The sequence below is a fragment of the Halichoerus grypus genome, chromosome 12 (assembly GCF_964656455.1).
Source record: "Halichoerus grypus chromosome 12, mHalGry1.hap1.1, whole genome shotgun sequence".
NCBI classification, from domain to species: Eukaryota; Metazoa; Chordata; class Mammalia; order Carnivora; family Phocidae; genus Halichoerus; species Halichoerus grypus.
The window spans coordinates 47881966-47907293 of record NC_135723.1 but is presented as its reverse complement, the minus strand read 5'-3'; the positions used below and the strand labels follow the sequence as shown (position 1 = coordinate 47907293).

The window sequence follows — 25328 nt, the reverse complement described above, 5'->3', positions numbered from 1 at the left end:
AATCCTTTGGATTAAATACTGATATTACCACTATAAAAGTGAGAGATCAATGTATTACCAACAAACACTGTGGAGAACATTTTGGGACACTGTGCAAGTCATCTTTAAAGAGAAATCTAATCAAAAATGACTTGATGGTTTAACTTCTTGGCTTTATTAAGTTCTGATAGGCAATTAAAAGCAACTTAATTTCCCCACCCCTTATTACCACTTAGCAAAGAGTCATTTCAGCTCTTTGCCATGAAGTTAATTTGTTCAGACATTATCTGGCATACATATGAATTAAAAAAATCTAGAGAAAGCAATTAAAGACCACTTTCACCCTTAAATTAAAGATACTTTCTTGTTTTAGCTGTACCATTCAGTGATAAAGTATTAAAAAGTTAAGCAATTATTTCTAAAAGTTGAATAGTATAAGAAGTGAGGTTATAGAAATCATAACAAAGCCACTCTATCCTCAGTTATTGGATTGACATTGTACCAGGTTACCTAGATATTTATTTCTACTGTGCACTTAGCTGCTAGTCAGTTTGTTATATTCAATTCAATTCAGTGCAATGCTTTGTTCTGTCTTATGAAATTTATTTTATTGATTCATAGCAAGTTTTCCTTCATCTCTTCTACTCCAGATCCTCCACGAAATGATGGAAGAAATTGACTATGATCATGATGGGACGGTCTCTCTGGAGGAATGGATCCAAGGAGGAATGACAACAATTCCACTTCTTGTGCTTCTGGGCTTGGAAAATGTAAGCATTTACACAAAGAGGGTGGCCTGGTGGTAAGTCAGTGGGGTTCTCTATTACACATTTTGATTATAAATTGATCTGGCCATTTTCTATCATTAAGCGTGTAGCGAGTGTCTGGACCTTTTAGTTAGTATGCCATAAGGCAATTTAATAGTGAGTCCTGTAGTCATCCTTGTCACAAACACATTGATTCATTTTAGGTGTTACCTTATTATTTAATACATAATTTCTCTCTTTTTTCTCTATTCAAAGTATGATCTAGTTTAAAAAAACTATTGACCTTCTCATCATTTTATTTACTGCAAGAAATGCCCTAAAATTATTTCATTCTCTCGTTCTTGGGGGGCTCCATCTCATTCCACAATCACCCTCCCCATGAAGAAAATCTGTTTTATTGATAACCAGTACTTGGAGAAGCCAATTATATATTGAGGTAGTTGAGAATATATAATATATAATATTATATATTGTGACATATATTATATATATATAATGTCATATATATATATATATATATATATATATAACACATAAATTTTTCTTACATATCATCAGATCAGCCAGCCTTTCATTCTAAGCTTAGCAAAAGTTTTCTTGTATCAGTGCCTCCAGTGGTAATTAAATAGTGCTTTGGGGGGAAAGAAATCAACCTAAGCTTAGAATGGGATATGACAGCGACTTTGAAACCAAACCTTGCTACCCAGCCTTGACGTCAATTTCAGTAATCGTTAATTTCAAACTCAATGAGTCACTACTGAATTTTTGTATTTAGCATTAATAAACAAGAATTAACCATAACATGCATATAGTAAAATGTATACTTAGACTCAAAGAGCTTTACTGATAGAAAGCACGCATACAGTATTTAGAATTTTGAGCCACAAGAACATAACGTCCACCACTTGGCTGCTGACTCCAAAACTTTGCATACTTCTTGTTACCAGAGATAACAGTTTTGCAGATTCAAGACTATACCACAGTTACTCAAGAGACCAGATTTTTAAAAGCCCTCAAGAAATCTTACAGTCTGTGTTTGTAAAACATATGAGAATATATACAAATATGTTTGTACATATTTGCATATGGGTTTGGGAATATATAAGTGGGCTTCAGGAAAGTAACTTTTGTCTCTTTTTCACCTGAATCTTCAAATTCTTTTCTATTCAGGTGAATCTTGACCCTTCACGAGGCCTATAGGACTTTAGATATGGCCAGAGGAAGGCAGAGAAAATTACTAATAGATGATATACAAGATGTTATCCTTAAAGTAAACATTAAAACAAAGATAATATAGATCTTATTGTTAATACATATTTCTACATTTTGAAAATAAATGAAGCAGTATTTCCTTGTATCTGATGTTCTCATACTATACATAACCAGGTATCTTTTTGTAATAACCTATTGTATATCTCTATATTATAAATATTTGTTTAATTGTTTAATACACCTTCTGACAAAGTGTATGTAAGTCAATCAGGAGAAAACAAAAAGAAAATTTGTAAAATGTTAATATTTTAAGGTTTAGTGTATATTCTACACAGAAAAAGTTGTCAGATGCTAGTCAAGGAATTTCTGATAACAGTGCTCCCGAAGAGAATTTATATTTTTGAGGCTAAAATTGCGCTTATTCTAAATATTTGTGGAAATTTTAGTGTGAGGGAATGTGCAGGAATGAGTAAGTAAACCACTTGGTAGTTGGGGTGCTGGACAGCAAAACGCAGAAATGCAGACTTAGTCATCTATATTTAAAATAGTACAGAAAGATTTTGAAATGATGTTCATTTTTGGAAACTATTATTTAGAAATCCTTTGTAATTCAATTAATAAATATAGTTATTTTTAAAGTTATGAAAATAGCATGGGTAAATATAGTCCGCAGATCTATATGGATTTAATTAATTCAAACTCTTTTAAATAAACAGTACCTCATCAGTTTCTGGTGTAGCAGTAACTTTATTTCAACTGAATGAGAATTCTTTGTCATTAATTTCTGTCAGGTTAAGCATACCTAATTTACTTTATAACCCTATTCTTAAATTTATGGTTTGTGTTTTTAGTCATAGGAGATGTTTTTGGAGCTTAACAGGAAAAATCAATTTAGGGTTTCAAAGCAGTACCCAGTACTACGTTTCAAAACTGTGTTCCCAGTCAAGGCCACTAGATGGCAGGACAACATCGTCTAACATTTACAGATCAATTTAAGTAGGACATGGCATTTTTTTTTTATTATTTATTTTTTTTTTTCCGCTGTACGGAACAATTCAGAGAGTTAAATCCCTTTTCCTTCGCTTTTTTTAAAAAAGAATAAGCCAATAATCTTTTGAATTGTCTTTTAATAAAATGTATAAGGCATGTAATTATGATCACAAAACAGCATTTATTTGTTAGAAACAGCTTTTTAATTCCAAGGCATGGAAAGTGTTTTACAAAGCAGGAATGACACAATGACAACTGAGTGATGAGGGACTTTTTTTAGTAATTGAGATTTATTTCCTTTTCTGTAGGCAGTTAATGTGTTATGTTATTACCTATAGAGAATGTGATTCATGATGCCATTTCCCCAACCCTCCCCCTAACCCCCCCCCCACTTTTGCTAATCAAATTGGAAATCTAGCAGCTTTAGGTTGAATCCAACCATTTATTGTGCAGCCTGTCTTGTTATGTTGTCCTATATATTCTTGTCTTCTGTCAATTATGAGCTCAGGGAGTAGATTCTAATTGAGAGTGCATGTTAAATACCATGGTGTATTTGAAAGTGACTGTGGTGTACTAGCCAAATTACACAGATATGAACATTGCCTTGGGAGAGCAATCCTTACTTCTAATGCAAAGCAGAACAGTTGTGATTTCATTGTAGTTTATTTTTCTCTATCAACAGAATTTAAAAAGCTACTCTGTTTTGAATATTATCTGTTTGGGAACCAAAATCAGAAATGTAGTTTATCAGAACCTGACTCTCTATCTCTATCCTTTCTCTTATAAGAAGTCCATCAGACTTAGCATACCCAACATGAAATGGTACAGTCTCCTAGGTCTGAAGGAAAACTGAGAGTTTGGGTGGCACTTGTGAATTTGATTACACCCAAGGCATAGTCATTTATACAGGAGACTTACTCATTCTTCCTTTAGCGTTCACCTCACAGAAGAATTTTACAAATTCAATTTTGAATGAAAATATTTTATTTGAAATTAACTGCATCTAGCAATAAACTCTGCTGTAGTGATTAGCAAACTTTGTCTGTAAGGGAACAGATAGTAAATAATTTAGGCTTTGTGGACTATAAGGTCTCTTTTGCAAATGCCCAATTCCTCTGTTACGGCTGGCGTAAAAGCAATCACAGACACTAGGTAAAGGAAAGAGTGAGGCCATGGTCCAATAAAACTTTATTTACAAAAATAGGTTGCCAGTCAGATTTGACCCAAGGGCCATAGTTTTCTGACCCCTGATTTATTCTGTCACTAATCTTTCATATTACAAACAGAAAGAGTTTTAGTTTATTTTTAGTCATTGAGGAGAAAGGCATCTAATACCCTTTATTTAACTCACTTAAGATAACCCCAGCAAGATGTGTGGACTAATGAAGAGATAGTATGGTAGTAGTGAAGTTCAACAAATTGATCTTTACCTTGGCTCTATTATTAACTAACGAGGTCATTTTGTGCTAGCCAGTCATCCTCTCTGGACACAGTAAAAATAAGCTAGGCAAGGGGCACCTGGGTGGCTCAGATGGTTAAGCGTCTGCCTTCGGCTCAGGTCATGATCCTAGGGTCCTGGGATCGAGTCCCGCATCGGGCTCCCTGCTAGGCGGGGAGCCTGCTTCTCCGTCTTCCTCTGCCTCTCTCTCTCTCTGTGACTCTCATGAATGAATAAATAAATAAAACATTTTTAAAAAATAAATTAAAAAAAATAAACTAGGCAAGAATATCCTTTTCTTTTTCTAATATTATGTCAGTTTGGACATTCCTTTTCTTAGGTGAACAAGGTAATTAGTACTGCTCCAATTCCTAGAGTCTGTAATCTTGGATCATTATTAGATTTTTCAAGGAAAATTCCTGAATTCATATTATCATAAAAACAGAAATACACATTTAAGTAGGAGCCTGGCTTAATATAAGACTCCCTTACCTTCTTAGTCTTGGATTGTAGTCTGGCATGTATGACTTTTGAATGGATATGTGTTTTGATTTCTCTATTTGTATTCTCAGAATCCTGGACTTTAAACACTATATGTAATTTAAACCTTGCTGTTGATCAAAATGTTTTAGGATGTATTTTTTTTCACCTGACTCAGTAAAGTGAAAATAACTGTTTGGTGTGCCTCCTGATTTCTGATGGAATCTATTTCCTGGTGAAATTTCTGAATATAATGGAGAGCTAAAGATGATGCATTCTTAATAGACTGAGCTATATTTGGAAAACTAATGCTTCTCACTCTATTTTTCAAGATTTAATTTGGTTGAGATGTTGTTTTGCTGTTTATACACTGCTCAATCTAGAAAGGAATTATTGAAGCTGGATAAATGCAACAAGTCTTGAGATTCCAGATTGGGTCATTCAAGGGAAATGACTATGCGATGTGATGGGCTGGTGCATTTTCATTTGAACCCAAGAATGGCAGGGCCTGAGGATGACCTAAGAAAGTGGGGTCTGGAGATAAGCAGTTGATATCAACTCCACTCAGAATTTTAAAATGTCTCTCAGCATTTTCTTTGTCCAGACCTGATATAGCTCATCTTTTTGTCTAAAAGAGCAGTTTCTTTTGTATTGTTATAATTTTTTGGAGACCTTGAGTAGAAAAGTAAGGTAATTTAATGGTCCTTATTATTTAAGGAGTTGGAATTAATTTGCAACATTAGCTCTTAAATGTGTTTTAAGTGAGGTCAGTTAAAACAGGGATGTGGCCATGTATGGAGGTTAGGAGCATTTTGGCTGTGACATTAGTACAATTTCTCCTTGAGGTCTTTTGAAAAAAATGATATTATTTATAATAGTTCTAGTTCACTTGAACATGATGTGTGATCTTGGATGCATTTAAGGAAAAACTAAAATTTCAGAAATCACTAGAATAATGAAATAGGTTTCAAAAAGTTCCAAAGGGCATTCTTGCCTTTGAAACCTCCTTTTGACTATAGGGTAATAAAAGGGGAGGAAGAACGTGGAGCTCCTTCTCCATGTGAACTTGCTTACATTTCATTAAGTATTTCTCTGTTGTAATCGGTTCACAGAACTGAACTGTTTCAATTTTAAAGCATAGTGTTTTATAAATATCAGGAATAAATTTCTCTTAAGAGTGATGTCTGGTAATGAAAAAGTGAGAACAAAATTTTTATGAAACAAATTATAGTTAAACCTACAAACATCCTTCTCAAGTCTTTTGGCTGAAACATTGAGATGTTACACAGCTCAACCCAATGATGGTAATAATATTTGCTGTTTATATAACACCAGTCTTCTGAGGAGCTAAATTGACTTCACAGATATTGTATAATGAAAGCTCACACCACGGCCCGGTAGAGGAAAGTAGGTGCTTTCATTTTATTAGAGAGGAAAATAAGAAGAAAGGTGAAATGCCTTATGTACATTTTCGTAGTAGGCCAGGAATAGAACCTTCTGGATTTCTTCATCATTTCTTGTTTAGAAAAATGAATTCCTTTCTATGACAATAAATATTTATTTGCAATAGAAGTACTAATAGGACTATGCTTTAGTGGCTGATAGAATATAGTAAGGGACAGATTCTCCCCGGCCCCCACTAAGTTTACCATCTAAATAAGACAAACAAGACAAGACATGAAAATACAGAGCGCTGGAGTATAATTTGCCCTGCTGAGAAATAGTTGGCTCCTGGTTTCAATTTCTTCTCTTGAAGTCACATACATATTTCATCCTTTGCATATTTGGGCAATGTATCCGGTTAAGAGTTATAAAGCTATTTAATTTGTTTTTTGGTAAAGTATTTTATGTCTGGGTAATGGATTTGTCCATCAGTTGCAGCCTGTAACATGGCTAAGTGTTCTGATTGACAGAACACCCACGTTCAGACTTGTTTATTTTTTGATAAGGAAAATGCCAGCTAACTTAGTCCATATGTGCTCTTCAACAGGATGAGGCTTATTCACATGTAATGGACACTCATTTAAAGATAAAATGACAAGGATTATGAGAACAGTAATACATATGAAAATTAGGTTTTTTCCCTTTCCTCTTTTCACTTAAGAATCTTAGTTTAGCTAACTTTATTTATCTATATCTCTATATTATACCTTTCTGTCTGTCTATCTATCTATCTATCTATCTATCTATCTATCTATCTATGTCTATATCTATATATTAAATTAACAGCCCCATTACTTAAACTTTTCACTCAGGATGTTTTATTCTTATTTGAAGGAATAGCAATTTTAAGATGTTGACAGTTTGAAAAATACAGCAATGCTAAACAAATATATAAAATGTTCCATTCATATAATAATGATATTAGAAATCTTGTGATTCAAACAAACCAGCACTGGATTCAGAAGTTACTATAAAACCTATTTCTTAAGTTGTGGAAGAAAATTGAAACACTAGTGTCTTCTGATGTCCTCTCCATGACACTCTCTACATAATTGCTTTTGTTGAGAGCTTGTTAGTCCTTTGTCAAAAAAAAAAAAAAAAAAAAAAAGACTCTGAGCATTGTCAAGAACTGTGAAGGGTCTGAGAGTTACCCTACTTGTAAGTTAACAAGTTAGCTTGCTAACATTTCATGAATACTGGCAGAGGACATGAGACACCTGGGTCAGAAACAAAGGACTTCCTTATTTACAGCAAAGCAAACAATAGGAGCTGCATGTCTGAGCTAGTTCTCCTGGCCTGTAGAGTCTCACAGGGGTGATGGAGTGTGGCCCAAGGAATCACTGTGCACAGCGTCAGAGCTTGGAATCCTTGGCTTGGGGAAACTAAATCTTTTGTAATGTGCAGTAAACAAACCTGCATGACCTTTTCCTAGAAGGGAGAGATTATTTTTATTATACTGGACAATAAGTAAACCTGCCCTCTCCTCTGGAGGGAGATACATCTCTATTGCCCAAGGCTGTTTGTTTTTCAAATATCATTGAAAAGATAGCCTGGAAAAAAAAGGACAGTTCTGCTGCTTACAAAATGTGCAGAAATTCAAGACACCCATGGAGAATTATCTCCCAGGAAGCTTTTTCATTAATGTTTCATATTATGATGCAAATTTGACATTTCTGGTTCTAATGTGAGAATTAGTTACTATGGATTTAATCAAGTATTTCAAATTTGGTGGTTTATCACTTGACTAGAAATAGGAAAAAGTGGTTGGGATGCATTATTAATATGTTAGTATCAAGAGAAATTAAATGATCTGGATATGTGTATGCTGTCCCACTACTACAGAAATTGTGTTACTGTCCCAGCACACAGTAGGTGATCAAAAAGTTTTATTAGGTGAATGTATTCTGAAAAATATGACAATTAGGCTAATGTGAAAAATCATGTCCTATAATGGTTTCTGTAGAATAAGTGATGTCTAAAATGAATCTGAATTTGATACAAGTTGGTGAATGGTGTACAAGGACTACATGTGAATGCAGAAAATGATAGTGACAAAAGTAATGATATATAATAACTTCATTTAGTACCTTGACCTTCTTGTAAGGAATTCAAGAGACTCATGAGCATCATATTATTTCATTTTACTTCAATCTGAACAATACAGATGTAATTAAATACCTATTAGAGAAATAGCTATATGATATTATATAGTTTTACTTAGAAAAATAAATCATAATTATAGTTGTTATCCTAAATGTGAATTAATTTAAACCTAAGGTTTTATTGCAGCAAATAACTACAGTAATTGTTATAAATACAGTAATATAGTTTTAATATTTTAGCACCTTTCTATGAGATTAAAATCATTCATATTTTACAAAAGAGGAACAACCAACACAATAATATAATTAGGTCCTTAAAAAAATTTACCTTTTAAAATTTGCTGTTTGTGACATATAAAAATATGCTGATGTAAATTATAAGCTATAAGTAATCCCCAACTGATGTCTTAAAATATTACCAATAACTTACCTTTAAGTATTGTGCTTTCCCATCCCATTCTGTCCCATCCCTCTGCCTCCTTTAGGACCCCACCCTCAAGAAATTTGCACATTCCTACTACTAAGCAAGGGTTAACATTCTTTCCAAGTTTTTATTTGTCAGGTTCTTCCACTGAAGAGTGTTTACTCTTTCTTTATTCATTTATTTGTTTCTGGAATTGTGCTAAGGATAAAATATTCAAAGGCGAGACAGACATGTCCTCGTTCTTAGGGAGTGCTCAGTTTGGCAGGTCATTATGATGGTTTGGGACATGCTGTTGGACTGTTGACATTAGACAAGAATGTGTGCGTTGCTATAGTATCCGAGATTTGTTAGCAGGATCTCATTCCACTAGAGCACATGTGTTTTTCTAGACTCTTTGGCGATCTTGGAGAAAGTCAGGGATGAAATAACAGATTGTCTTCAAATGCCTCCGTCCAGCTCTGAGTTTTATTGGCACTTGCATATTCCTCTGTTTATTTCATTAAGTGAAATCTGTTTCTCTTACGTCCTGTGCAGAACGTGAAGGATGATGGACAGCATGTGTGGCGACTCAAGCACTTTAACAAACCTGCCTACTGCAATCTTTGCCTGAACATGCTGATCGGTGTGGGGAAGCAGGGCCTCTGCTGTTCCTGTGAGTATACTTGCTTTGCCTGAATGTCATCGCCTCCAGTGAAGAAAGGTTGATTTCATGGAAGAGTCCTATTTGTAGATGGAGACCTAAGAAATCATCCTGACCCTCCCTGTACCTAGGATTTATGTTTCCCTGCAGTATGTTCCTAAATGTTTAGGTCACTCTAGCTTTAACTTTCTTCAGTTTTAGGAAACTCTCCCTTTGGAAAAGAGTTAAGGGCATTTGCCAATTCATCAGCCATTTTCTTTCCATTGTAGTTTGACTTACGTATGATTCCCATTTTTTTTTCTGGGATAATTATGAAAATACCTACCGGTTTCTCATATTTGTATCTTACTTATATTTGTCCTTTAATTTTCAAGTTAGCCCCTTTATTCACATTGTCTTCCTATAATGAGCCAATTCTTTTAGGTCTTTTAAGAAACAATTGGATTAATTGATTATTAATTTGCATTCAAATTAAGAATACAAACCAATCTTACACCTCAGGCAGATGATTTTTAATGCTATCATGAGGAAAACCTTCCTATATAGTTAATGGATATTGGAACCTGAAGGATTGCCATCTCATGAGTTGTGGCCATTATTTCCACTTCAATACACTTATCTTTGCAATTTTCATTGTATTCTGTTGAGTGAGTACTGCCAACTAGAATTTTCTGGTGGAATATATAACAATTAATTTATAAAAATCACCTAAGTATTTTTAAATAAACAATATTTATACCCGAGAAATGTTACATTCTCTAATGCCCCTGTTAAAACAAGGGATATTGTGTCCTCCTCACTAAAGTATGACATTCTCTTGGTCCAGCAATTTGTCCATCCATTTCCTTTTCTGCTCTCTATGGAGTTACTGAAAATATCAAGTTTATTAAACACAGCCCATTTTTGTGCATTTACATTAAATCTAATTTCTTATTTGGCTTCCATACAGTATATGGTTTTCCAATATTATTTTTAGGCAGCAGCGTCTTTGGTAGTATATCTGAGAATTGACTTCCTCTCAGATGTATTCTTTGACATTAAAAACCATGTTTTAGTGATATCAATTAACCACATTTAAGTGATATTAATAAGGTTATATGAAATTGCAATATGTCACTTCAGAGGGCAGTTTCTGGTGGCCACATTTGAAAGGCTAGTTATGGTAGAACATTCTTTATGTACAAAGGAAGTAATTTGTTTTTCAAGTCTTATTATTTTTAAAGTAAAGGATTTTTCATGGTAGATTCTACAAATGGGAGCATATGAAACAAAATGGTAACTCAAATAATGTGAGTGATGTCAGATAGAGAGTGAGAATTTTGTTCACAAATTGTAACTGACCAGTGTGGCAAATGCATTCCTCAACATTATCACCAATATGGGAAAGAAGAAAAAGTCTGCCTTCTTTCTCAGTGTCACCAAAGGAAATCACAATGAGGATATTTTGGAACAGTTTTACTATATGACTATTATGTAGATTTAGTATTTTTCATTCTAATTCTATGTAGTGGTTTGTTTTTGTTTCATTGAGAGGGATACATGGTCATTTTTTCTTTAGTTTTTGTTCTATTTATTTATACATTTTCAGAGAAGGTTGTTCCTTTTGGACAAACAGTACCATGATGGCAAATGAGGGATAAACTTATACTGAAGGCCTGGCATGTGTGATGAAATCTACTCTCTGGAAATGGACTAATCAGCCATTTAAGGTTTAGATAAATCAATAGAGAAAGTAGCATAAACTCGTGGGCTTTTATTTCCATGCCCTCCAGCTGCTCTCATGCCTATACTTTGTAAAATATAGATCTCTTCCTTCTAGCAAATGACACCAAGCCATTTGGCAGTCATCAATTTATCTTTAATATTTCTGTCATCTGGGAATTATTGTGAAAAATTTGAGTGAGGCCTGATTTAATTAAGCATTTCCTGCTATGCCATGATAGAGGAGTCTTGGTTTTTCACATGCATAATATTTCCTGTACTAATTGGCCTTTTGTATTCCCTGGCAAAAACAGTCAACTTAGACTTTTTCTTGATGTAGCTGATTGGATTGATTAGGGAGCAGTGGATATGAAATGAGGTTCTGTTAATGTCATTCTTTCCCTATAAAATTACAATCAGGACCAGGATTAGCTCTGAATGTGTGTACATGTTTCTTTTCAGTTTGCAAGTATACGGTCCATGAGCGCTGTGTGGCTAGAGCACCTCCTTCTTGCATCAAGACTTATGTGAAGTCCAAGAAGAACACTGATGTAAGTGTGCGGCTCTGCTTACTTTCTTAGGGTGGTGGTTATGGATGCCTCTTCTTATCAAAGTGCTCTTGTTCTACTCTAGGTCATGCATCACTACTGGGTTGAAGGTAACTGCCCAACCAAGTGTGATAAGTGCCACAAAACGGTTAAATGTTACCAGGGCCTGACAGGACTGCATTGTGTTTGGTGTCAGATCACAGTGAGTAACATCGGAGAACAAATCTCTAGCATTCACTCACAATGGAGACTGTGTATCCCATACTTTCCAAGAGTTTTATCCAGGATGATCATGCTGAATTTTAGACTAAGCATAAAACCATATATCTCCCAAAGGGCTAAGGGTCGAAGTCAGATTTGTCCTCACAGAATTCACAATTTTAGAGCTAGTGACAACCTTAGAGATTATACCAGTATGCAGATTCCACCTATGTTCCACAGAGCTCTAGGAGGTACCAGGAAGGTGATGAGAAGCCATGGCTAGGGGTGGGCGATGCATGCAGGACACAGTCTGAGTAGAACTCAGCTCTCCCTCCATCCCTAATGCTATTTTGGAAGAAATTTCTATTTCACATGTTGTAAATTTATTTTAATCACAGAATCTATGGGCTTACAAGGGTAGACAGATGAATAGGGTGATCCAAAGACCCAATTATATAGTGAAGACACTAAGACCAAGAAAAACATAGCAAATTGTCGTTGACCACATGGCTAGGTAGACATGCAAGTAGGTCCATATTTTAGTTCTTGATCCTTTTAAGAACTTATTTTGCCCTTCCTCACATCATGTTGTTGCCTTGCTCCTTCACTTATATCATATTTGAGGTATAAGATTTTACATATGGTATTTACATATAGTGTTTATAGATGTAAACTCTAGTCATTATAATGATATTGACAATTGAGAAAGAAGAGGGAAATTGGTCTTTTTCTGGGAAATTTTAGGACTCTGCCTGGTTTGCATAATTATCAACACCTGGTTCAAATAACTTCTGGAATAAATGCAGTTGTTAGATAGTAATGCTAGAGTTTTGTGTTTAATTTCTGGAAATTAATTAGAATGTCATTTTTATAATAGAGTACAAAAATATTTAGGGGATTGTTTCCCCTCCCACACACACACACGTTAATTTTGTTTTGTTTTTCCAGCTAGTGTATGAGCCCTCCTGTTATAGGAGAAATTGTTCTTGCTTTTGTGGGATTAAAACAGTAGGGAGCAGTGTTTCAGTTAAGTACATTTTTCTGTAGTGCCCCTCAACCCCATACCCCACAAACCATTTACAATTTTTCTTAAACACACATATGCATACACACAGGATAATGAGAGAAACAAACTGTGACTTGCATTTCAAAAATACGATTACATACTTTTTTTTTTTTAATGAACACATTTTCTGCAATCATTTTCAGCTATTACTTGGTTAAATTACATTTACAGTTGAAATTTCCTCAATTATGAAAGAGTTTTATTTTTTTTGAAGTGTTTGGTTATTATAATAAAATGTCTGACAATGATTTAAACTACACATATGGATTACTTAAACTTGTTGAGTCCTCAGTTTTAAGAAGACCACAACTATTTAATTTTTTAGAAAATTTGTAAACATTATGTAATATTAGGGGTTTTTTTGCTAAGTATCTATGTAGTTTTTGTTTCAATCTTGTAGAAGCCTGTTTCCCTTATTTTCCCAGTATAGTGCATCTTTCCTTTGTTCTGTCTTTACTTTAACATAAGCTGAATTTGGAGAATATCGGAATTTATTTCTCGTTTGTATTTCGAGTTATTTTCCCATTCTTTGTAAATTTCAAATGTGATGTCTTAGGTTTATTATTTTTCTTTTCTTTTTTTATTTCTTAAAAAATTAATGTGTTTTTTTTTTAAGATTTTATTTATTTATTTGACAGAGAGAGAGACAGCAAGAGAGGGAACATAAGCAGGGGGAGTGGGAGAGGGAGAAGCAGGCTTCCCGCATAGCAGGGAGCCCAACTGGGGCTCAATCCCAGGACCCTGGGATCCTGACCTGAGCCAAAGGCAGATGCTTAACGACTGAGCTACCCAGGCACCCTAAAAATTAATGTGTTTTAAATGTGTACTCATTTTGAATACTCTAAAAATATGCATTACTGCCTCTCCTAATACAAAGGCTTGTGAGCTTCTAGAATTTTCTTTATTTGACTGATCTCTTTCTTTCCTTTTTTAATCTCCATGAAATATGTCTTCTGCCCTTTCCATTCTATGGAAATGACTCTCCTTGAAGTTACCATTGCTAGTAGTCTGTTATTGATAGTCAAGCAATATTTAGATTCTTTTCTTGTTTTATATTCCATTTTGTTTTCCTAGTTTTCTTTCTTACGTTTTAATGTTCCTCTTATCTGTAATTCCATAAATCTACATTGCTGCCTCTTTCTTACATTGCTACTTACCAGTTGTACATTTATATTTGATCTTAATCTTGGCCCCAGCCTCGTAAGAAATTGGGCCTCCCTGGGGCACCTGGGTGGCTCAGTCAGTTAAGTCAGATAAGTCAGTTATCCAACTCTTGCTTTTGGTTCAGGTCATGATCTCAGCATCATAGGATCAAGCCCTGCGTTGGGTTCCTCACTCAGCATGAAGTGTGCTTGTCTCTCTCCTTCTGCTTCTCCTCCCCACACTCTCTCTCAAATAAATAAATAAATAAATAAATAAAATTTTGAAAAAAGAAATTGGGCCTCCCTTTTGTAGGAAAGAGGGTGTTGCCTCTGAATAAACTATACTTTTTTTTTTTTTTTTAAAGATTTTATTTATTTATTTGAGAGAGAGAATGAGAGAGAGAGAACACATGAGAGGGGTTAGGGTCAGAGGACGAAGCAGACTCCCTGCCGAGCAGGGAGCCCGATGCGGGACTCGATCCAGGGACTCCAGGATCATGACCTGAGCCGAAGGCAGTCGCTTAACCAACTGAGCCACCCAGGCGCCCTGAATAAACTATACTTTTAAAAATCTCAGGATTTCATGCCCAAATTAATTCAGACAACATGCCCCTAACATCTTATTCTTAAGTAAAGATCAGTGTGTAAATGAAGATGATTCTATTTGCCACTCTAGCAGAGCACAACATAAACCGTAAATGTCTTTAAATCCTTTGGTTCTGCTTAGGGAACAAGGGAGCACTGAGGGGTTTAAGGAAGAGTAAAAAAAATATATGGCTGCCAATTTACTAAGCTCTGCAAAGTCCAGAGCCTTCTGGTGAGCCTCGGCCTTATTTTTCACAAACCCTGATCTCTAGAGGTCCTATGGGTATTTGGTTCTTGAAACAAGACTTGCATAATTTTTTTTAAAGTTCTCATATATCCAGAAGAATATGTAGCCTTCTTAAAAGTAAGTTCATTTTCTATGCACTTTTGGATTTTTAACTGTAAGCCATTTTAAGGACACATTCATTAATTTAATGATTTCGTACCTAGGTTAAACAAAATATATTTACCCCAGAACATTTATATATTTAGTATAACCTATACTTTCTTCTTGAACCACTATGGAAGATTTTAGTGTAAGGTTGATCTGTTCTCGACCGCAATGTTTTCCTACTATTACTGACTGCCTTTAAACAGACTGAATCTCCTTTCTTCTGTCCTCATGCTTCCCAGAAAGTACTATTAATATAGCAAATATCTAGCAGAAGTTGTGAAGGAGATGGGCTCTGGCACCAGCAATGCTAAGCTTTAGGAAGACCTACCTGAACGGAGTCTATAGGAAATAGATCGCAAAGAGAAACAAAGAGAAAGAAACTTGGCTTCATTTCACAAGTTTCCCCAAGGCTATTGCTTTCTTTTATGTATTATTTTTGGAAATGGGTTGAGTCTTATAAGTCAGGCTGACCAGATTCCTAACATGTTCACTGTCAAACAATTAAGAGAGTAGTTGTTTAATCTTGGACCAGGCAGTTTCCTAGTTTGTAAAATGGAGTTAACAATACCTGTCTTACAGGATTGTTATAAGAATTAAATGAGTTAAAAAAAAATCTGTGTAGGTGTGTTTAGGGCAAGACCTCACACATAGTAAGTACTCAGTAATTGACAATTATTATTGTAGTGAAAACTGGGTAAAATACCATAGGGGCACAAAATCCAACCCCTGGCTCACAGAAGGCACTCCATGAATATTACTCATGCCCTTTCTCTTTCACCTCTGGAAGGATCTAGTTGCCCAGTCTAAGTCAGAATAGAATAGCATCTGCATATTCTAAAATCATCCAGAACCATGTGGTCCTGAATCTCACTAAATCTTAGACTAAGCGGATTTATTTATATTCACAAAAAGCAAGTATTCCAGCTTTCTCTCTTCTATCAGACATGGTATCATCATGCTTGCAGTCATTGGAAATAAAGTTAGAAGTCAATTTCTTTTATTCTTGTCTTTCACCTTTCTCTCATATAGTCAACCTATCACTGAGCCTTGACATTTTCTCCTTAAAATATCTCTCTCGGATTTTAATTTTTGTAGCCATCATTCACAGCCCAAGTGCAAACTCTTAGCACCTCTTAACTAGATTAGAGTCAGAGTCTCTTGGCTTATCTCCCTAACAGAAGGTACTTTTCCTATAATGCAGGCTGCAAACCACCTCCAGAATCATCTTCTGAAAATACTAGTTTGTTATCATATGCTACCTTCAGCACCCTATAATAGTTCTGTGATAATAAATGCAGCCCTCACTTCCTCCTACCCGACCTGGTTTTCAGTTCCTCAAATATCAGACCCAAGCCTAAGCACATGACGTATATGTTATTCCTTTCTACACACAGCCCCTGCTGTGGCTGTGGAGAGCTATTGGCAGTCCCTTGGACAGCCACGCTTCCCCCTTACCTGTTACTTTTCTGACTCCATCCCCTTGAGTGTACTCCCTTCAATTCTAACTACACCTGAAAAACCAAATTAAGTTCTGTATCTGCCTTGAAATTTTCCTTGACACTAAGAGTTCTCCTTTTTTGAATACTTTCTGTACTTTTATTCCATACCAGAAGGAAAGACTAAATGCTCTCTAGAGGTTTCATGTCTGCATATTAAGGTTGTGCACGCTTTTAGATTACATTGTGATCGAGCTCCTGGTCAAAAATATACATTTTTTTTTCCTCATCACCTAAAATGCTTGACAGAGTATGGAGCTTAGAGGAGGTCCTTGATAAGTTCACTTTAATGACTGATATATTTGTCTTCTTAATGTTAAATATTGAATTTTAAATGCACATCTTAAATTCTGTTTTTTTAGAAGATCATCCTGTAATACCTAAATCTGTACCAGGCATACAAGTAGGTTTAGACAAATATTAAAGATAAGAACTCATTTTAAACCCTCTTTTTAGTCAGCACTTGTGGCTTCTTGAAATGATACTAATTTGTCATCTTGTAGATACGAAGTTAAGCTCTTAGGAAACTGAGCTTTATATCCTGTTGCAAATCTAACCACTTAAAAAAATAAAAAGAGAAAACTCCTAAGAAGACTGTGAACTATCTTCTAGCATTTATGCAACCATTTTCTTGTGTTTTATAATTCAGTCAGCCAGGCTAAATATCTTCATTGGTTCTCTCTTCCTTCTCTTGCTTACATTCTCTGTTCCTAAGATCCCACTGTGAATATGAGTTCATTTCTGCTGAGAGTGTATTTCCTTGACATTCTATTTAAAACAAGTTGTAATTTGCTCCTGATTGTAGTAAAATGTCCCTGGTGAGGTAGGACTCAGCAAGATAGGAGGGTGATACATTTCATTTAAACTTGACAAAAGAAAGCTTACTATGGCTATGAATTTTTTACTTTTGGTATCATGTAGGGCTAGTCCTTTATTAAAATATTAGGTTATGAATAGGAGTGTTTAAAGGTTTCCAGTGCCTTTCCAATAGGAACATTTATGCTTTAGCAAATGTCTGCATTAAAGCAGCACCCTGAATTTGCAAAATGTTAGAAACAAAAGAATGTATAAGCCAACAATGTTCCTTTAAATCAGGTCACTTAGTTTTTCTTTAGAAGAATGACTTCTGTGTCTTATTTTCCTACAAATACATATGGAAATTTATTTTCTAGTTTTCCTCCTTTGACTTGTTAGATCCCAGTGCTTTCTTCTCAATATAGTACTCCAACTCTTTTCACAACTCCATCCTGTAAAAGCACACACGTGCACACACACACATTCACACACATACATGCTCTCACATGTTTTCTTTTTCTGCCTAACTTGAGATCGCTTTTCCCAATAAACATAGATCTGGCTGTAAATTAGGTGCCATTGGAAATTGTCATAAACTCTGAAATTATTTCCAAGTGTTTAATTCACTTCCAGGAGAAGCTGGTACATATTTTATGGATTTCCTAGATATAGGACTGATTTGCTTAATACAAAAGAGAATTTCTGTACATACAAAAATAAAATGGCCTAAGGATTTCTATGCCTTACTCTTAAAAAATGCAAAGACACCCATGAATCAAAATAAAAACACTTAAGGTAACAATTTCTTATCTCTGGGGCTCCTTTGGCCATTTTATAGAAGAGGCAGGATTCATCGATGCTCTAGTTTATTTCTATTCTTGATGAGGATTTTTGTCTTTACAGTTTTGCTGATTTGGGATCTGGGTTATCTTTAAGACAATTTTCAGTCTTCAGCATCTTATTGACACTGCAAAGGACTCAGCTGTGTCTTTTTCTTATATGCTTGTCTGTAAAATGTCATGGTGACAAGTTTAAGCAAATTGTTTTTATTGCTGATTATGTTCACTTTTTTCCTTTTTAAAATTGTATTGAAAAATAGTATACTTGCAGAAGAGTATAAATATCCTAAGGGAAGAGCTGAATGAATTTTGCATAAATGAACACCTCATATAATAAGAATCTGATCAAGAAATAAAACATTACCAGTAACCTAAGATTTTATGTGGGGGGAAGGAAGGAGCTTTTAAATTCTATCAGATGGCTTGTATTTTTTGATATTTGCCATTTTTAATAGACTTTTTATTCTTATTTTGGAGTAGTTTAGGGTTCACAGCAAAAAATGATCCTCACTTTTTTTAAAAGATTTTATTTATTTATTTACTTAAGAGAGGAGAGAGAGCACGTGAGTGGGGGAGGAGTGGAGGGGGAGGGAGGAGAGAGAATCTCCAGCAGTCTCTACTCTGAGCAGGGAGCCCGAAGAAGGCTCCAAGTGGGGGGCTCCAACTGGGGCTCTGCTCCATCCCATGACTCTGAGATTATGACCTGAGCAAAAACCAAGAGTGGGTCCCTCAACTGACTGAACTACCTAGGCTCCCCAAATAATGTTCACTTTTAATCTTGATAAATAATAGTGGGAACTCTAAGTTACTTTTTTTGGCTTTCACATTTTGCACTTTGTCTTCAAGTGTGTCTCTGAGCAATATGGTGAATAAACTAGACCAGCTATACAAATTTGTCTTCTAGGTTTTAAAATTATGAGAATCATCAATAGTTCCCATATGGTGTCCTCCATTTTGACACTTTGGGCTTCATGCAATGTCATGGTGTTGATGGCCACCCAAATATATTTAGCAGCTGTCAGATTCCAGGCTTAAAAAAAAAGTATAAGGTATCACTGCACATTATTAGTTAATACAGACTTCTGGGGTAGGAGATTTTTCTTGCACCGACTGTCCCTGTCATATGGCTACCGACTTTCTTCTAGACTCTGCTACTTGCCCATGTTCCTGCAGGATTCTGCCTCACAGCTGCCTGCACAAAGCTCAGGGATACAGGCAACGAGACAGGCAAACTAAAAAGGCCCATGCTAGTTTCATTTGGCGCTTATATTCTGAAATCCTCAAACCCAAATATGCAGAGTTACCCCCTATACACATACTCTATTTAGCTCATTAAGTGTGATTCTCTTGGAGTCATTAGTTCTTTCCTTTTGGCTGGAAAACAGGTCTTAAAAAAAAGAAGAAAGAAAGAAAGAAGCTGTCATTAAGTTCATTTTATGTTTGCCATCTCTTCTTACATCTGGTAACCCTCAAATAACCACACAGAAAGGGTAGTTATCCTTTACCATATCAGTTGCAAATTGTTGGAAACACATGGAATGGAGGCGTGGAGGAGGCTGAGGCCCTCAGAGGGCATATCTGTGGTCAGTGCGGCACTCAGAGGGCCCTGCCCCTCTGTCCTTCAGAGTCACATGTGAGGCTTCACGAACTTCCATCAAGAGGAAAAAGTCAGGACTTTCTCATTCTGTACATGCAAGGATTTTTATTGTAGATCTTGCCTCTACAAATTAGAGGCTTCTTGGAATCTGCATTCTCAGTTTTAAAGAGGTCCTAAAGGATCAAAAAGCAACAGCCTTTTTGCTGTGAACCCTGGTACAGAAGAGCCTTAAGATTCATCGTTTGTTGGGGCACCTGGGTGGCTCAGTTGGTTGAGCAACTGCCTTCAGCTCAGGTCATGATCCTGGAGTCCCGGGATCGAGTCCCGCATCGGGCTACCTGCTCAGCAGGGAGTCTGCTTCTCCCTCTGACCCTCCCCACTCTCATGTCCTCTCTCTCTCTCTCATTCTCTCTCTCTGAAATAAATAAATAAAATCTAAAAAAAAAAAAAAAAAAAAAGATTCATCGTTTGTCTTTGGTTTTGGTTCATTTTTCATAGTGATTGATATGTAAGTTTCCTAGGACTGCCATAACAAAATGCCACAAAATGAGTAGCTTAAAACAGCAAAGGTTTATTCTTTTTTAGTTCTGGAGGCCAGAAATTTGAAATCACGATGTTAGCAGGGTCATAGTCCATTTGAAGTTTGTCTGGCAGAATGCTGCCTTGCACCTTCCTAGGCTCCGCTGGTTGCCCGCCATCCTTGCTGTTCCTTGGCTTGAGGCCGCATCTCCAAATCTCTGCCTCTGTTGCCCCATGGCCTCTTCCCTCCATCACTGTCCCTCTAGGTCCAGATTTTTCTCTTCTTATGAGGACACCAGTCATTGGATCAGAGCTCCTTTTCATCCAGTAAAACTTCATCTGAACCTGAATACATCTACAGATATCTTATTTCCAAATAAGTTCACATTCACAGGTACCAAGAGTGAGGACTTCACTGTACCTTTTGAGGAATCCATTGTCCATTATGTCCAAATTCCAGAGCCATGATTTATTCTAAGGAAATAGATTAGGTCCAATAAATTAATAATATATTTCACCACCAAATTTTCACTCTCCAAATCAGAACATCTATTTATTTAGTTCTTTTGTACATGTGGCTTGAACTTCTTTATCTTTAATACCTCTTGCCTCTTGACATAGATCAGCAGTGCTTGGTAAGAAGATTAAACCACTCTTTTAGAAGTTTACATGTCACTGAGAAGCAGCTGCTAACTATGGATGAATATGGAGAGGTTCTTTCATTTCATGTAAAGTGGCCTAATGTGCAGTAATCATTGCCCAAGTAGCCTTAACTCAGGGCAAGGAGTTAGCATGACAGACGTTTTTGATTGAAGGACAACAGAAATACCCCTTCAGGGGAGTTCTATCACCAACAGTAAATCAACACTCTTTAGGGGTTTATGTTTGATTGCTAATTAACTGCTTACTAAGGTAAGCTTGTTTTGAAAATTAATGTAGTCGTGACTTAAATGGAGTGACTTTGGTTCAAAACTGAAAAATGATGCAGCTCCATTTTTGTTTTGAACAAAACATGTTACTTTATTAACATGTATAATTGTTCTAAAGTAGTAATATTTTATATCAAATTGTATATTTTAATAATTGTATATTAAATTAATATGGAGTGAGAAATCCCTAGATGCCTTTAGCAAATTTGTATGATTCCAATAATAACTATCACCTCAATTTTAAAAATCACTATTTAATGCACTATGTTATAACACCTTAATTTACACTTGTGACCAAGATGGATAAAAATACCAGTTTAGGTTCATACATGTTGAAAAGTAAATAACACATTATATGATTATACACTAACAATGTAGAGCTGATAAATACAATATAAAGATAAATTTTTATAATCATAATCATCTTCTTATATTTATATCCTGCTCCTACTGAGCTGAATCTCTGGTTACATTTACATATTGAATTACAAAGTTAAAACTAATGATGGGATCAATTATGCCCCATACTGAGCTGTGCACTTTGGAATGACTTTGAGAAAACAGGAGGGTCAAAAAAGAAAAAAAAAAAAAGCATCCACAGCTCACAGTGGTTTCAAGATTATGCTAACAGATAAGCAAAGGAAGAGACAATCAGGCTTTGTCAAAGAAATCAGGCTTTTATTGGTATAAAACCTAAAGTACATTTTTAATATAAACATTTCTCAGAATTCAAAAATATATAGTCTGGGTCACAGAAGTTGCTGAATGGTGGATTTAAGGTAGATATATAAGGGCAAATGTAACATCATTCCCTTTATGATCCTCTTAATTGTTCTTGGAATTCTTTTGATGTATTTTTAATGCATTTGCTGTATCTCGGTTGAAATATCTGCTCCATATTTGCTCTTGTCATTCCAAATGATAGTGTCTTCTTTCTCTTTCCTAGCTGCATAATAAATGTGCTTCTCATCTCAAACCTGAATGTGACTGCGGACCTTTGAAGGACCATATTTTACCACCCACAACAATCTGTCCAGTAGTACTGGTGAGTTTTTCCTTCTCATCATTCTGCTCTAACTTGGTGTTTTTATGACAAACTGGCACACTATACCACTAAATGCTCCCAGGGCTGATTTTCCATTGATCAAGGCAGCGCTCTATAGATCTAAAATACCTCATTACTGCCGAGTAGACATTTTGCCCACTATATTTCCTTTTTCTTCATGGCACAATAAACGTTTTAGTAAGGTATGCTCTAACTGAAGCTGACTCAGGCTTTACCACTTAGTCATGCTGTACTTATCCTAAATTGTATAGGCAGAACACTTCTACATTTTACATGTTTTATAGATCTAGCTTCCCAGAATAATGAAGTTGTTCTTATGGGCAATTTTGCTGGGGATGCACATTATATATCTGCAGTGTTGAGTTCTCCTATCTAGGTCAGAGGCTACCTACAATGAGGACACATATGCTAAAGAAAGTTATGTACTGCCATTAGGTGTATTTTATTTTTTATTAGTGAACAATAAATTTAACCACCTGCAAAATACTTAATTAAATAAATATGTAAGTGGGAAATGCATAACTAAGTCAGCCCAGAGAAGAGCAAACCTTGACAGAAAGAGAAGTAGATATTCAAAGGTAATATTCATATTACATTTTGAAATCCAAATTGTTTCTTAAGTGAAACACTTATTTTACAAAACAAACTATTTTATATCCATAATGCAGTTCGCATTTTTAAAAATGACATGGAAATTAAGTGGCTGGAACTTTAGCTTGATATAATAAAAATACAACAACTAAGAAATGTTAGACAAATACTTTTCTAAAGGTCAACCTAGAAATTAATCAAATTACTCAATTTGCACCCACTTATGATTCATTTTGTAATTATCTGTAAAATACTGGTTGTATTTTAAATGTCTTTATTTAAAAATTATTTAAAACTCTTCATTTTCTCAAACTACAAATATAGAGCAAAAGAAAATACCTCCGCATTGCTGAGGATAGCAATAACTAATTCTAAGTTTCCTTTTTTCATGTGAGATTCATAAGACATCCTGTAGTAAATAAGATTAATTAAAAATAAGGAATGCCATATAAAAATACTTTACATTTTAGATGAATTTGGGTGTTATTTTATTCTTTCATAGTGTTGTCTTAAAGAGAAAGGACTTGTACAGTTTTTACATGTTTACATTCTTTTTAAAATTATAGTAATTTTACTAGTTTTGATGCAACCTTGATCTCAGATTTTAACCCTAGAAAGAAATTCATCATGCCGCCCTACCATCTAGCTGCCTGTGTAAAACCCTACTCAGTTTATTGAACCAGGGGACTACACTTACGTCAACCTCTGGTCACATAAAGTCAAGCATGAATTGCATTCTTTTTATTTCTCTATCTTTTCTTTCTTTGAGAGAATCAAAGGTAAAAAACATGTGTTACATGAATATTCTTATCTTCTAATGATCGTACAAAACCCTCTCTTTTTTTTTTTTAGATACTCTTGATTCTGAAGATTTATTTTCAAACATTAAATCTTCCTACAGTTTTAATCATGATTTGCATCTCAACATTTGCTCTTTTATCATTTCCTTGGTACTACCTACTCTATAATATTTGGCACTATTGACTACTTCATCCTTCATGAATGCCTACCTTTCACTGACTGCCATTATACCCCACTCTCCTGGGCTTTCTTCTGTTTCTCTGGATACTTCCTTTTTATCTTTCCTGGCTTTCATGACTTCATCCTGCTCCATGCCGGTGCATCCCTTTGCTCAACCCTCATATGTCACAGCTTTTCACTCTTAACATTCTTCCCAGTGGGATCTTGTTTATTTAGTTGACTTCATTATTATGTTAATTTATATTCAGTTCATCCTCCGTCCATAGGTTTGCATCTCAAACCTATAAAGCTGCAATGTGAAGGTCCCATGCTGTCTTACATGCCCACTATGTTATCATTATTCAATCTGCTAATGGTAGCTCGTATATAGAGAGCACATACCATACCAGCTACTATGCTAAACATATTCATTCATTAATTCAGCAGGTATTTATTGAGTGTCTAGTTGATGCCAAATAGTATTATAGGTAGGGAGGTAAAATGGTAAAAGCTAAATTAAATCTTTGCTTTTGTGGAGTTTTCATTCCAGCAATAAACAATGAAGTAAGAAAATTATTTCGTACCTGGTTGTACTTTAAATATAAAGGACAAAATTGAAGCAAAAAGAGAAGAAATGTGGGGCTCTAGTTATGAAAGGGGTAGTCAAGAAAGAGTTCACTAAGGGGATAGTTGAATGAACAGGTGAAGAATGTGCGGGAGTCACCCACATGACTCTCTGGGGATGGAACTTCACAGAGGAGTCACCAAGGATGGACAAGTAAAGACTCAGAGGCAGGAGAAAACTATCCTATCTGAAGGGTATCAAAGAGATTAATGGCTGGGCCTAAGTGAAAAGGAGGAGGAATAGTAAAGGAGAAGGTCGAAGATGTCATAAAATTTTCATACCCTGTAGGGCAATTTAGGCCACTGTAAGGTCTTTAGCTTTTATTCCAAGTGAGGTTGGAAGCTGTTAGAGGATTTTGACCAGAAAAGGGAATGATCTGACTTATATTTTAATTTATTTTATTTTATTTTTTAATACCTATGTATTTTTTAAATTATTAACATATAATGTATTTTTTGTTTCAGGGGTACATTTTAAAAAGAACAATGTAATTGTTGAGGGGACAGCAATGAACAAAAACATATGTCACACTTCTCTTTTCTCAGAGAATTAGGAACCTGGGATGTTGCTGAGAGCAAGGATGGTATAAAATGTTTGAGAAGTTTGAGGATTGGGAAGAAGTCACACAACAGGCACTGAGGAAAGTGGGAGCTTAATGGTTCAAGGAAATACCATTTGTTTGGCAGGGAGTAATGAGCAGCCACTTGTTTATCATCATAAACTTAGAATAAAACCAGTAAGCTTGGATGAGTATATTTCTCTGGTCACATTCAGTCATATTTCTCCAGTTTTATTCTAG

At 35.3% G+C, this 25328-nt stretch overlaps 1 protein-coding gene across 10 annotated transcripts in view; it reads left to right on the top strand.

Annotated features, from left to right (window-relative positions):
• DGKB (diacylglycerol kinase beta) overlaps window positions 1-25328 on the top strand; it is a 731665-nt gene that overhangs the window by 199902 nt on the left and 506435 nt on the right. For all 10 annotated transcript variants that reach the window (XM_078059329.1, XM_078059328.1, XM_078059325.1 and 7 more), the window contains 5 exons: window positions 630-749; window positions 9370-9487; window positions 11639-11727; window positions 11810-11926; window positions 22234-22332. In XM_078059329.1, coding sequence (XP_077915455.1) covers window positions 630-749; window positions 9370-9487; window positions 11639-11727; window positions 11810-11926; window positions 22234-22332 — 543 coding nt within the window. The remainder of the gene's footprint in view (window positions 1-629; window positions 750-9369; window positions 9488-11638; window positions 11728-11809; window positions 11927-22233; window positions 22333-25328) is intronic.